The 14,668-nt window shown below is 42.1% G+C and overlaps 1 protein-coding gene across 7 annotated transcripts in view; it reads left to right on the top strand.

The window, feature by feature from the left end:
• NRP1 (neuropilin 1) overlaps positions 1–14,464 on the top strand; it is a 135,698-nt gene extending 121,234 nt beyond the window's left edge. For 3 of the 7 annotated variants that reach the window (XM_061178881.1, XM_061178874.1, XM_061178895.1), the window contains 5 exons: positions 2,860–2,997; positions 6,523–6,797; positions 7,289–7,385; positions 9,487–9,537; positions 11,660–14,464. In XM_061178881.1, coding sequence (XP_061034864.1) covers positions 2,860–2,997; positions 6,523–6,797; positions 7,289–7,385; positions 9,487–9,537; positions 11,660–11,949 — 851 coding nt within the window. In that variant the 3' untranslated portion in view covers positions 11,950–14,464. The remainder of the gene's footprint in view (positions 1–2,859; positions 2,998–6,522; positions 6,798–7,288; positions 7,386–9,486; positions 9,538–11,659) is intronic. The other 4 variants (XM_061178901.1, XM_061178889.1, XM_061178909.1 and 1 more) reach the window with 3 other exon arrangements.
• Positions 14,465–14,668: the final 204 nt, after the last annotated feature.

Below are 14,668 nucleotides of genomic sequence, written 5' to 3'. Positions count from 1 at the left end.
GCACCTCCACTTATTTCCACTGCAGGACCAGCCTATGAGTAAGCAAGCTTGCATACCCAATAGAAGTTTTGAAGACCAGATTTAAAAATTAAATCCTTGTACATATATGGTGCTAATGATCTAACTCCGGGCAAACTAGGTTCACCAGGCGCAGCTGGTGCTGGCTCACAGAGGCTATAAATTTGTTTTAAGTTCAGAATATTGTTTCCTGCTATTTTGAAGAGTCAAGAAGGGATTTAGCCAGATTATTCCCAATGAATTTAATGAGAATTGTGCAGCCACAGGGCCTGGGTAATATTTTGAAGATTAAAAGGTCACATGTACTTAGTCCTATATACACATTTCATTCGTCCATTTGCTTTTTTTCTCTTTCTTTCTCTGCCCTTTTCTCCTCTGCTTCTGTCCTTCTCTCTTCCTCTTTTTTTTTTCCCCCCTTTCTGGAAATGTTTTTGTGTATTTTGTGTGTTTAATAGCGTTTCTAGCCAGGCTTGAATCTTCAACATTGAACTATTCTGACTCCATACCCATCCCCCACAAAAGGTACTGATTTAAAAAAAAAAAAAAATTTATTTTAATTTAACAAGATTGCCATAAATTATATGATCGGGACAAGGAGATAAAAGAGTAGTTAGAGCAGATCACCATGTTAAATTCGTAGATTGGGAAGAACAGTGGAAGATAAAGGCTGACTTCCATTCACTGGAGCGGGAGAAGTGCCTGAGTTACTCTTTCAGGCAAAGCCATCCTCTTGTCCTGGCCATGACAAAAATACCCGAGTTCTTCCTATATTTTATGACATCGCCAGAATAGTAATAGCCAAATTACGGATAGTATGGTTTTCCGTAAATTATACAATAAATTTAATGTATTAACAAGGCAAATATAACCAGAAATGTGTATGCTGTAATGGCTTACTGCCCTCCTCTTTGTGCATGTCTTATAAATAACATTTAAGTAGAGACCCCAGAACCACACACATATTAACATTTTCCCATATTAACATTTTCTAACACGAGATTACACAACAGTACCTTCCGGGGCTGTGGGCGTTGACATCCAAGGTTGTTCAACCATTCTGTCACTGTTCAGCTGACCACTACTTCTGCAAAATTCAATCTTGCTGCACAGAAGCAGGGCAGATTTTGGAGAGGGTTTCGCATGCTTTAAGAAGCCCTATTTCATGGTTATGATGGACTAGGCATGAAATCTCTCTCTCCAATGACACTACCGCTGTGAAATATAGCCCTTTGCCCTAACTGAAAGTGCTCACGTTATACACATCACGTGACTTACTAGGTTTACTTTCCCAGCTGTCCCTGTGAATCCTTTGGCAGGTCACACTGTCATCGGATGGGAATATCCATCCTGCTCAGTTTTGACAATGCGTGTGGTGCCTTCCTTCCAAATTTCACATTAGCATTTGAAAAGAGTTCCTTGGAAACTCAAAATGCAAAGTAACTCATTCTTATCTATTCAATAAACCTTTCTATTACAATCCCTCCTGCCATTGTTGAAGTGGGGGAGGGGTAAGGGAGCCCAGACTCAGGAGAAGAAAGCAAGATATTTGTGTTAAATGCTTAGACAAAGTTAAAGAAAAGATCCAAATGAGATAGGCTCTCAGCCTGACCCTAACACAGCATATAATACCATACTTCCCTTATTGTACAGAGATGTTGTTTTGAGGCTTTATTTTTTAGATCAGTTGGCTAGCTGCCCTACGCACCTTCCTCGTCGTCTCAATGCTGCCATCTTGTGGACACCTGAACTCAGTGAGAAGCAGTGACCCTCATTAGAGAAACCAGCCCCTATTGTGTGTTTAATTTTATTGTATATTCGGGGGAGGAGTGGGACTGGCAGAAACAAGAGAATTTTATCTTTAGGATTATTTTTTATTGTTAGCTCAAGTTCATCCCCCCAAAATTCCAAGCATCAAAGACTTCATTTTCCCCATCCTTAACAAGTTAACCAATTTCCCCAAAAAAAGGGTTGAGTAAAAAAATAAGGCTATAGAGGTTTAAAAAACCCCATAGCCAAATAGCACCTTGTAGAACACACAAATCATTCCTGAGAATCCCTTCATACTTTCCTTTTAGATTCCAAAGGCAGCATTTTGAATGTTAAAAAATATACAAGTGGGTACCTATTCAAGTATGCTTTGGCTTTACTTGACCTTACATTGAGGTTTTAAGTGGGGCAAACAATTTATAGACAAATCTGAAAATTCACTAAAAAAGCAGAGGCTTCCAGTTAAAATTAACTGACCTGATATAAAGCACAGAAGTAAAAAATAATCTTATGAAATGCTTCAGAGATCTGCCAGTAAAAACCTGAAGCATAAGCTGGTGTGGTGAGAATACAAATAACCTCCAGGGTGAGATATTCAGCCAAGTCACGTTTCTAGACTTTTGAGGTTCATGGGTCAATCTCTAATTAAGATTCTTTTCATTGGTGGATATCAATTTATATGACTCATCCTCAAGAGCAGAGTATCTTTCATATTAAGTATTGCGGAAATAGGGAGAATGCTAATAGAATATACATGTAATATACATGCTTTGGAAAGTAACCTTCCTGGAAATTTTATGTAGCAATTTGACAATCTTTTTGAGCTGGATAAAAAAAAAAAAAAAATTTGTTTTAAATGTTACTAAATATGATGTTGTAAGCATTTGGACTTCTCCATGCATCTTTTGAGTTTCCTGGTAATCCTGGATTTTGTGGCTTTCCTGGAATTTTCAAACAGACATGAAGTTATGTAAATCATGCTTTCCATGAACGAATTAAGGACCTCTCTGACCTAAATGATTAAATGTGTCTTTCTCTGCTTGTCTCTGTTTTTTTCCTTTCCACCCACTGAAGAGTTTCCAACATATGGTTTTAACTGTGAGTTTGGCTGGGGTTCTCATAAGACGTTCTGTCACTGGGAGCATGACAGTCACGTGCAGCTCAAATGGAGTGTGTTGACCAGCAAGACGGGACCGATTCAGGATCACACAGGTAACGGAGGGTTCACTGTGGCCTCATTTCTTTGAATTAGAGAAAGTGTTACTGCGGAGGGTTGATGGGTCTCTGAGTTTAGGGAGTTTAGAAAATACTACAGAGCATTCACTTTTGCTTTTCTTTTCTGGAATTAACATCATGTCCTTCCCTAGTAGAGAGTCCCTGAGGCCACTTTGTAGAGAATGCTGATTAAATGTGGCAACTGATTGGCCCCTCTGAAAAATAGCAAACTTGGCAAATCAGTGTGTGTGAATTAATACCTGTTTTCTACTTTTTCTGAACATTTTTCATGGGAAATTTCAAATGTATTCAAAAGTAGAAAAGAAAAAGTAAAATGAACCCTCTCTGTACATAACCCAACTTCAACAACCATCAAATCCTAGGAGTCTTATTTTATCTCTAGCACCCTGACTCTGGATTGTTTGGAAGCAAGTCCAAACACCACCATAGATGGTGTCATCTCATTTATTTTACAGCTAAAGAAACAATAAGTGAGCTTAACGCTTACTCTCTTGACCCATGAAGTGGAAATGGATTGGGGTAGGGGTAGAAATCTTGTTCTTTTGAGGAAGATTGTAAATCTAGCCCATTCCCTCTGAGCAGATAGAAACCTCACCACACCGCAGCTCACAACCCACCTCACCTCCTGTCTTACTTTCCTTCTAAGATTAATTAGGGTTGGGGTACATAGGGAGCCGTCAGCCACTTTGGGGAACTCATTACCCGCCGCCATCCTGTTTTCCTCCTAGTCATTTTATCACCCAACTTGAAATATGGAATAAAGAACCATCAGTGTCCTGCAAAAAAACGCACACGCATACCCTCACACACACACACACATACACACAAACACCCAACCCACAAACTTCTGCCCTAATCAGTGATACCGACAGGACTGCTTCCTCAAGTCATGTTTCCCAAAAGAGACCCCAGAGGGGCATTTGCTGATGCTGAGAAATCTCATTAAGCCAAGTTTCCCCATGCCTGTGCTTGGGATGAGTGGGCCAGTGGGCCGATGGACAGGCAAAGGGTACTTCATGCCTTTCCCACTTTGTTGTTCACTTTTTCCCCTGTGAATACAACCATTAAGTAGGTTGAATAGGCCTCTTTCCATCACAGCTACTTCCTTTCCTAATAAGAATGACAAGGAAATTGGATAAAATTGGACTCCTTCAATTCTGAGACACTTTCAATTGAATCTTAAGACAAGCAGTTTTAGAAAACTTAAAATACTTTGACTGTAAATGGCACTGTACATAGAAATGGCATCAAATTAACCAAATGCAATTAGCTGAAATGAAGGCAGTAATGGTGGAAAAATTGATGCAAAGTGAAGCAAAATGTCTCAGTAGGATCTGACATTCAAAGGAGGTTAAAAGCTATGTTAGCCAGAGACAAAAGCTAAAAGGCTTGCAGAAGTACAGTGCTAATTGAGAAAACGGAGAGAGCGTTCCCGACCCAGAACTGTGATAAAATCCCTGAAAGGAAAAACATCAGCACTTTATGTGTTGAAGTGTCAGAAAAGGCAGGCTTGTCTTAGATTAGCAGCTGAGAAGTGCGATTCCTTCAGAAGGATTGGTCTCTTTTGTCCTCCCAGACGCCCTGATTTACTTGGCAGTGGTGCCAGGTCTGCCCAAACCAGGAGGAACCCCTGCAGCGTACACACAATCATTTGCCAAGAGAGATGGGTGAGCCCGACATCTGAAAGGCAGGGACTTGTTAACATGAAAAGGTCTGGATGAAAAGAGCCCCCCACACAGGACACACGCACACAGCCTGCCACAGATCATGTGCGGCACTTTGCAAATCAAACGTGGAGATTTCTGAAAATGAACACTATCTAGGTACTATAGCCTGCGGCCCAATTTTGGATTTATCAAAGGAATCCCACATGCTTTTCTGCATTTGACCTCTAACAATGAAGCTATGTCCCTCCTTTCAGAGGATTCCCGAAACCCGCATCTTCCTCTGCTTCATTGCACATTGCTATCAAGCCGCCCACATACATGGCAGATGCAGTGAGGGGCGCTGGAGATTCAGTTGTAAAGGAGGGAACCCAACCCTGGAGGTGCTCACAGTCTGGTTCCGGGTGGGAAACGGCTCCAGCGCAGTGGGATGAGGGTGTCCAATGGCCGGGGGAGCAGTAGTGGCAGAAGACAACACAGGAGGGGGCAGAGAAGCGGCCTGACTCAGGGACCATCTAAGCTAAGCATCCTCAACTTCATTCTTCTCCGTAAGATCGGGGACGGGGGGCAGCAGCAAGATGGGGGCATGTCTTACCTGCCCGTCTTGGTGGGCTGAGTGAAGTGGCACCATACACAGACAGGTGAGCATCATTTGGTAAATCACTGGGAGGAAACAGACCCCAGGGGTGACTTGAGTCTGTGTGGTCCAGAGCATCACACATACTGCCGGGGCCATGGTTTTTATTTCCACCCTCCTTTCATTTTCCCCGCCCACCGGTTTTATTAAGAGGGCTTGGGACCCATCTCAGACAAGCAGCCAGGTGAGGGAGGAAAGCGGCTGAGGACACATCCACTTCACCTGGACGCTGCTGACTCAGGATGTGCCCATACGCGCAGTGAAAGAGTATCTCCCAAGCACACCAGCCTCTGGGGCAGCACACCAAACATCCTGCTGCCCACTGAGGCTCAGCATCAGATCCATATTTTCAGCAGGTACGGTGTTATAGTAGCATTGCTATTTGCAGAGCAAACAGTGAAACACGAGTTGTGTGTTTAGACCAGGTGGTGGCAGAAGGCAATGCTCCCACAGGGGTTCATTAACAACAGGGCCAGGAGTTAGTCCTCCAAGCTCGGCAAGCATCTCCGTTGCCAAAATGGCAGGTTCTAATAAGCGTCAGAAATACAGCCTCACCTCTCCTGGAACCAGAAGCCCACATCAAACAGGAGTGGGGCTCACAGCTGAGTTTCAAGCTCTCAGGTGTATTTAAGGAATTTATAAGCCATTAAAACAAACTAGGAGAAAAGAATCAAAGTTTGGCGGAAAAAAAAAGATTGCCAGATTATTTGGACAAACTGCAGCTTTATTATCAAGCAGTTACAGTGACCAAAGCATCATCAACCAGAAGTCTACCTGCTCCAATGGTAAATAAATAAGAATACATCTAAATGTTTCCATTTAGTGTCTGTGTTCACATGCGTGCTGCTGAAGCAATCTTAAAGTTGCATGAAAATAGGTCTTCCTGTACATCCGATCTGCTTGCAATGGTGCAGAGACCAACACAAGTCATAGCCCGTGTCCGTGTGACAGTGCGTTCCAGATACGTGGTATCAGACGAACGCTGTTTACAGCCTCTGTCACAAACGTGCTTTCACAGAAGCTGAGAGCAGAGCCTCCAGTGTCAATGAGGTTTCCATCCATTGCCCACTTTCCCTTCCCCTTCACGATTGGGTTCTGGTACTCAGCCCAGGAGAGGAGGTTTGAGTAGCAGAACTTGATAGAAAAGAGACAAAGTTTCATCCATTTGGCCACTCTCTTTAACACAGCTTTTTGTCACAGCAGGAGATGGCAACTTCATCTACTCCCAAGCTGACGAAAACCAGAAAGGCAAAGTGGCTCGCCTGGTGAGCCCTGTGGTTTATTCCCAGAACTCTGCCCACTGCATGACCTTCTGGTATCACATGTCTGGTTCACACGTGGGCACGCTGAGGGTCAAACTGCGCTACCAGAAGCCAGAGGAATATGACCAGTTGGTCTGGATGGCCATCGGACACCAAGGGGACCACTGGAAAGAGGGGCGTGTCCTGCTGCACAAATCTCTGAAACTTTACCAGGTGGGCCCCCTTCTCTAGGATGGGGCGGGTAGCTGTTTTGGGGTCTCTGGGGTAATATTTGAAAGTTATGCAAATGAGATGTGGAAATCATTCCAAATTTTATTTCAGGTGTTTCATGAACCTGAGATACTGCTGCAATGATGATAATCTCAGTAGCATATTTCGCAGTCTCCTAGATTACAGACGTAGGACCGACTGCTGAGAAAGAAGGGAAAATGCTACTCAATAATTATTTGGGGCTGTCACAATGAACGTTCCTTTAATTTGCTGCTTTTTTCCAGTTTTAAATTCTGTATCATACAAAGATACAGTGAGGAGAAGTTTTATGCCATCCCCAAGCAGTTAATATGGATTGAAGAGCGAATCGTGTGCTCTTTCGAAATCTCACGAATTTCATTTACATGCTGTGACTTGAGCTGAACAGGCATTTGTAAGCACTGTTATTTGGGACCCAACATTTAAATACTGTGAAAATGCTCTCATTTTGTTAGGTGATTTTTGAGGGTGAAATCGGAAAAGGCAACCTTGGCGGGATTGCAGTGGATGACATTAGCATCAATAACCACATCCCTCAAGAGGACTGCACAAGTAAGTACGGGTTGCTGTAGAAACCAAAGCAGCGCTTGCTCAGGGCACGTGTCTTTCCACTGAATGGTCTTTGTCGTGCTCATTTGGAGCTCGAATTTTAATGTGGGCTATAAGCGCATCCTATAGAACGCGTGGTCTGGTGCAACAGGGCATAAGGCCATGTCAGTCTACCTTTAGCTGCCCCATTATCTAACCTGGTTCACTTACAATGTCTGGCTGGTACCCACAAAACTACGCAAATAATATGCAATCCAAAGATCATAGCAAAGAAGAGACTTACAGTTTCCAGGCTGTGTATGCCATGCCTAAACATTGTGATGAGAAGTGGAAAACTCAGACATCTGGATAATTCCAAATATCTGAGTGTGTCAACAAGCAGCAGGCCTTTGAAATTTTTTATCACAGTGGATTTAATAAAGATTACATTGTGAATGAATCATAGACACCATTATTCTTTGCTTTATTACAAATAAGTAGATGTTTCTGACTCTAAAAACAGTTGAATTGACTCAAAAGAATAAAGGAAATTTAGAAACTTTGCCTAGTGTTTCAGAGTTCATGGATTTCATCGATCTGGTGTATATGAGTAAGAGTCTGACGTAGAAAACCAATTCATTCTCCCAGTTCTTGATATATAATTATACATAGAACCACTAATGGCAATGTAATAGCACAGTAATTAGTCTTAAGCTCCATTTGCTACACTTAAACTTTTGTTATATATCATTATATAATAGGATGTTAATTATAACAAAATGGAATAACCCTATTGGGCAAATTTAAGACAAAGGAGGCCTGTTGGCTATAATGGGTTTTTGGTCATTTCAGCAGTTTACAAAGCTTTTATTATACAATGTATTGGATATACGTAATCCCTAAAGTGGCAATAATTTGATAGGGTCGATTGAAGAAACTGGGGGAAAAAGAGGGCAGTGAATAAAGGTCTGCTTCCTGCCACAGTACTTTGCAGACCTTCACAGAAAATAAGGCTTAATATTTACGTTGCAACTACTTTACAAATTCCCCACATCCAGGTCTACACAGTTGTTAAAATGTATGTTTCATACAGTTACACAGGGCACGTACTACTTGCTTTCCTTTTCCAAGATGAGAAGGTTGATGGTGATGTTTTTTGGAATGGGAGAGAAAGCTCTACCAGCTGAAACCAAGAAGTACATTCAATCTGGCCCAACAGGTTTTCACTGACCACCTTCTATGTGCAAAGCAGCATCCGAGTGCTACAGTGAATGTATAGAAGCTAAGACAAGTCCGTGAGCCTTTCTGTTTTCGTGTGCCTCATCTACTTAGCTGTGCTTACTGCTGGGCATTATACTCAGAAAGTCACAGCTAAAGCACCATTAAAACTTTGTGTTGCTGTAACAATGAAAAGGCGTCTAAGATAATTCTACAATTATTCGACAAATATGTTTCCTCGAATATTTAGCCATGGATGCTGGGAGATTATCAGCTCTTTGTTAATTATTCATGCATTAATATAACAAATATTTATTGAGGCACCGAGTATGTTCTGAACACTGTTCTAAATGCTGGGGACATAGCAGTGAACCAGGTCCCTGTGCTCTACTCAGAACGATAAGGGATACCAGGACTCCACTCCCTCCAGATTCTTTCTTTTTTTTGGTAAGACACAGGACACAATCTCTGGCCTTAATGAGCCGACATACCATATGAGAAACTGACTAACACTTACGAAGCAGTTATCTACAAAAGCACAGGATGGTAGCCATATGTGCAACTCCACTTCTGTTTTCTATTTTCACCAGATTTCCCCACACTCCAAATGCCAAAACCATTTCCCTCCACCCTGCTCTTCTCCTAAGACAACACACTCTGCTCCAGCAGTGCTTCCTGGATTTAGATCTGACACCAATTCCCTAGTCATTGATCACTGCCTCTCTATAGCTCTCCAGTTACTTGGTGGGGTCAGATTGTACTAAAAACTCCAAAGGAAACCCAACAGAGCCATTAGTGGTGTGTGTGTGTGTGTGTGTGTGTGTATGTGTAAAGGTTTATGTAGTTTGTGTGTATTGTATTTGGTTGGCAGTTCAAATATCCCTTTCAATTTTGTTTGACTTGTCAGAACCAGCAGACCTGGATAAAAAGAACCCAGAAAGTAAAATCGACGAAACAGGTAAATTTGTCTTGCTGACCGATTTTTAAAATATTTTACTGTGGCTTTCAGTATATTTATGAAGAAGCTTTCTGGAACTTTGGTGCCCTGGTGTATCAAAGCAGCTCACATGAAATAAACACCCGCATCCGTGGTACTGTGCCTGGGCTGTCATCAGAGTGCCCTCTCCTGCCTGCTCTGCAGACTTGGGAGCCGCACACAGTAAGAGCCTCAGCCTGTGTAAGGGGGTGAGCCCTGGGGAACGTGTGCTACCCTGGCCCTTCCCTGCCTGAGCTGGAAGAGGGGGCTCAGAGGACAATGACGTGAAACACTCTCATTTTATAACTATGGACACAGGAAACTAGTGAAGATGGTTTCTTACCCAAAGATCTGCAATAATTTTCATATAATAATTTGAAACCAACCCAAATTCTTGTTCCTGGTTGATATCCAGATATAATCTTTAGAGAACGGGAGCCCAATTTCTGTGATAATCTGTTTTGTTTGGGCCATCTGTTCCCAGCCTCCTCTACTGAAACCCTCGTTTTGCGATAATGATCACAGTATTGATGATAATGATGCTGATGATGATGGGGGTTTACTGAGTAGCTAGTATGTTCCAATCGCTTTACATAAGTTGTCTTATTTAATCCTCACAGCTGCTCTCTGAGTGTATTTATCCCCATTTTACAGATGAGGAGATTGAAACTCAGAGCAGTGACTTGGCCTTAAGTAACACAGCAAATTAGATGGTAGCCTCGTACTTCAGACTGATTAACTCAAAAATGTGTGTTTTCGTTGAACACTGCTTTGTGATCCAATGCAAGACATTTGGTCGGAGTTAGGCCTTGCCTGATATTATTTTATTCCCAGAAGTCTCTGCGCCTCCTGCCAGCAATGGTGGTGTTGGACACTTGCCCCAGCGTCACTCACAGCTGCTGCCAGCAGTTCTGTGCCCTATCCATCAACAGCAGCACCTGTTGTCATTAGAAATGTGGACCTACTATAGCCAGACTTGGACTTGATGGAGACAAATAAAGATGGCACCATGTCTGTGGTTGGTCATATTAACACGTGACTCGTTTAGCTTAGTTATGTAGTCCACGCTGGGTTGTAAACTTTATTAGAGGTTGTTTCAAAACAATGTTGCATCAAGGGAGAGAATATTAATATGTCCCCGTGGCTTGTTTCCCCCTATTTAGGGACTTGCATCTCATATTTTTAGTTTTCTTTGATTGGAATCCTTGTTGATGAGAACACCATTAAGTAAACACCAGGCCTGTTGCACATTGACATTTTAGTCTCATTTCTAGTCCCAGGTAATGAGACTCAGAGCTCCCATGTTAGTAATTTCTCATGTTCCACTCTAAAGAAAACATTTCCCCAGTGCCTGAGTGCAGAACTGTGTGACCATCTCCAGCGAAACCACCAGGGCAGCAAAGATGTTGATTATTAAATGTGTTCTATTCAGCACAGCACTGACCCAGCTTCTAGATTGGAGCCATAAGCCACTTTAAATGTCAGCAGCAGGCATGCCCTCCTTCTTTCTGAAAGCCCTCTCCTTGTTGAGTGAAACCACCATTGACTCAAGGGGGAAACTTGAAGATTTGATATGTGGTAGCACTAACACACAGAAGGACAGCTTGGGCGGCTTCCTCGTGCCCGGTTTTGGGATCAGGCAAATGCACCAGGAATGGTTAAATTCCCCTCTAGACAAATGTGTGACGAAGCATTTTGCAAAGTTTACAGACCTCATATCTGGCCAAGGACGATAAATACAGATTACAATCTCACAGGTGGCGGGCTGCATGAAATCGGAATTAGATTAGAACCGAACCCTCATTGTTTACCCAGAGTCAGTGGTTTCCATGCGCTAAGCTTCCGGTCAGAATCACAGCACCAACACCCAATACCCTTCCCTCCCACCTTCAATTCCCAGCAATGAGTCAAACCTAAACCTTGGTGTTTCTTGGCGATGGGGGAGCCAAACCCCCGCTGCAGAAACCCCCCACAGGCTCTTGGGGAGGACAGCCCAGTCCGGACGTGTGCTTCACTCCTTTCTCTTTCCTTCTTCTCCATTTCTCTGTCTACTGTCATCTGGTACGTTGGCAGCTCACGGAGCCAATTTCCTTTTTCTTCCCAGGGAGCACCCCAGGATACCAAGGCACGGGAGAAGGTGATGAGAACATCTCCAGGAAGCCGGGCAACGTGTTGAAGACCCTGGACCCTATCCTCATCACCATCATCGCCATGAGCGCCCTGGGCGTCCTCCTGGGCGCCGTCTGCGGGGTCGTGCTGTACTGTGCCTGCTGGCACAACGGGATGTCGGAAAGAAACTTATCTGCCCTGGAGAACTATAACTTCGAACTTGTGGATGGCGTGAAGTTGAAAAAAGACAAACTGAATCCACAGAGTACTTACTCAGAGGCATGAAGGCAGACAGAGGTGACCAGGCGAGCAGGAGAGTGGAGCGGAGGACAGAGCTTGAGCTGGGGACCGGCTGATCTTTCACTGTTCAGGCTGGGAAGTGCGTTAATGATGCCAAGCCAGGTTTTCTCAGGAGCTTCGATGAGTTCGGCCGACAGACATGAACGACTTAGCTGTGTTAACAATCGGAATCCTGTACAGTCAGTTTCTTTCTGTTGGTTTCTTTTGAATAATCAAATGCTGGTGTTGAGACCAAGTATGATTGACTTAATAATTCATTTGGACTCCCCTTTCCCTTCTCTCTCTTCCTCTTCTGGATTCTTTTCGGAAACTGCAAAATCCAAGATGCTGGCACCAAGTGTATTCAGTGGGGCCCTTTTGACGGACATGCTACCTGCAGCCCAGTGCCCAGAATATATTCGAGTAACCACATTTCAGTGGACTCCTGAAGCTGGCCTTGTGTATCATCGCCCGCGTCGTGCATAGGCAAAGAAGGAGTAGGATGTTTTCTGTTAAAGTACCGTAGCCTCAGTACCAGTCTAGTGTGTCAGCTCTGTTTACGAAGCAATACCGTCAGATTTCCTCGATGTTTTCCAGTGTTGTACTCAACCTTGTGCTGTGAACTCCATACAGAAAACTGTGCCATCACCAAACACTGCTGGCAACTGGGTGTGATGCCGACAACCACAACGAAGAATCCTTGGCACTGGCTGGTCTACGTCCTCTCAAGTGCCTTTTTGTTTGTACTGGTTCTCATTGTGTTACATTAACCCGCCCTGTTTCTCGCTGGTGAAAGCCCTCCTCTTGAATCAAACCCTGGTGGCCCACTGACTAAGAAGAAAGTATATTTTAGTGTGAGATGTCAGCCTCCGGGTAGGCAAGGGCTCCGAAGATTTGGCAACGTGGCTTAATTGTTCTGCTTTTTCCGTAGTTCAATTTCATGTCTCTTGACCCTTTTGTAAAAAGCTGCAATATTCTCTCTTACTGTTCTTTCATATGGAATGTATTTTCAAATGTAAACTCTTTCTCTCCTATCTCTCTGTCTTTTTTCTCTCTTAGGATTTAAGCATTTGCCATTATCCAGAAAAGAAACTTGCAGCTTTAACCTGCTGGTAATGGCAAACACTTTTACTAGACTTTATGTTGGAAAATAAATAAATAAGGGAAATTCCTAACTTTGCCCTCCAAAGTCTAACTTTGGTTTCCTTGTTAACTGGTTAAAGTGACAGTATCTTTTTTCCTAAAGCCGTTTGTCTGTCTATTCCAATCGAAATGATCTTCGATAGAAATGTTTGCATTTAATAGAAATAGTGATAAGTTGAGAGAAGACATAATACTAATTGGCTTTCAAGTGAGACCCAAAGGAATAGAGTTCTCCCCGTATCCAAAAACAGGAGATTTTTACACCCAAATACACAAAAATGACCCATGAGAGCCTTCTTGTTTTGGTATTGAGTCAGACAAGGGAAGTGGAAGAAAGAACAGTTAATTTAAGAAAGTGACAATAAATCCTGGTGCCTGGGGATGAAGTATTTTAAGATGACAGAGGGGAAGAAAATGAATAAAGTCAAAACAAATGTTTTTAAAAATTCAGTCAGCAGCAACCCTGAAAAAACAGAAAATTGAATGAATGCTTCTAGAAACTTCCAGTGCCTCACAAACAAAAAGCCTGCCTTGGGGCTGGCAAGACCTAAGCCTCCAATGGCACGGAGAGGTAAATATCTTATCAGGCAGCATTGAATTAACCCAAAGAAGCTTTGGTTGTTTTCCGTGTATTTGTGCCATGCCATGTTGTACCGTAAGAACTTCCTCCCTTCCGGCACTGCTGTAGGTCTCACTCGAATATATTTGTGGGAGTAACATTTGCATCATGGAGGGGAAAGTCCATTCATCCTGGTATAATTGAATTGAGAATGCCTTTTGTTTCCAGGAAAGTATTGATCACTATGAAAGAAGAATAGATTCTTATCCCCAGAGGCATCCATTCAGCCGTTATAATCGTACCAGGATGAAAGCATTAAGACTTGATTTATCTTTAAGGCAACAGACTTACAGTTGTCTTCAGCCAAGGAAAAATGATACTGCAACTTTAAATTTGAAAGTATCTTGCACTGATAAATATATTTAAAAATTATATGTTTATAAAGTTATTAATTTGTAAAGGCAGTGTTACAAAATGTTCAGTTTATATTGTTTTAGATTGTTTCGTAATTTTAAAAGGTGTAAAATAACATATTTTTTTCTTTATTGAGATCTATAAAACTTTCTGTAGTAAAATGTTTTCATTTTACTGGTATATTATTGCTTCATGTTTTGTACCATCATAAAATTTTGTGCAAATTTTTTTTACAGAAATTTTTATTTTCTATGACAATATGACACTTGTAAATTGTTGATTCGAAATGAACAGCGAAGCCTTAACTTGAAATGACATTTGTATTCTCAGACACTGAGTTGCATAAAAAACCACATAGAACTGAACTGTAACTTAAATTCCAAACTATGACTACTACATTCCAAAGAAACAGTTGAATTAAACATTTTCCTAAAATATCCCAAACCTGATGGCTTTTATTATATTAGCTTTGTTATTGTTAAAGAAATTGGTATTATTCCAGCATCAAATAAGATTTTTTAAATCTTTCAAGATTTTTTAAAGTTCTCTTTTAAAAATAATATCCTAATAAGGAGAGAAGATTAAGAAGACATTTCCTGAAAGAATATC

This window comes from Eubalaena glacialis, chromosome 2 (assembly GCF_028564815.1).
Source record: "Eubalaena glacialis isolate mEubGla1 chromosome 2, mEubGla1.1.hap2.+ XY, whole genome shotgun sequence".
Lineage (NCBI taxonomy): Eukaryota > Metazoa > Chordata > Mammalia > Artiodactyla > Balaenidae > Eubalaena > Eubalaena glacialis.
Note: the sequence above shows the minus strand (reverse complement) of the source record. Positions and strands in the feature narration are given on the sequence as shown.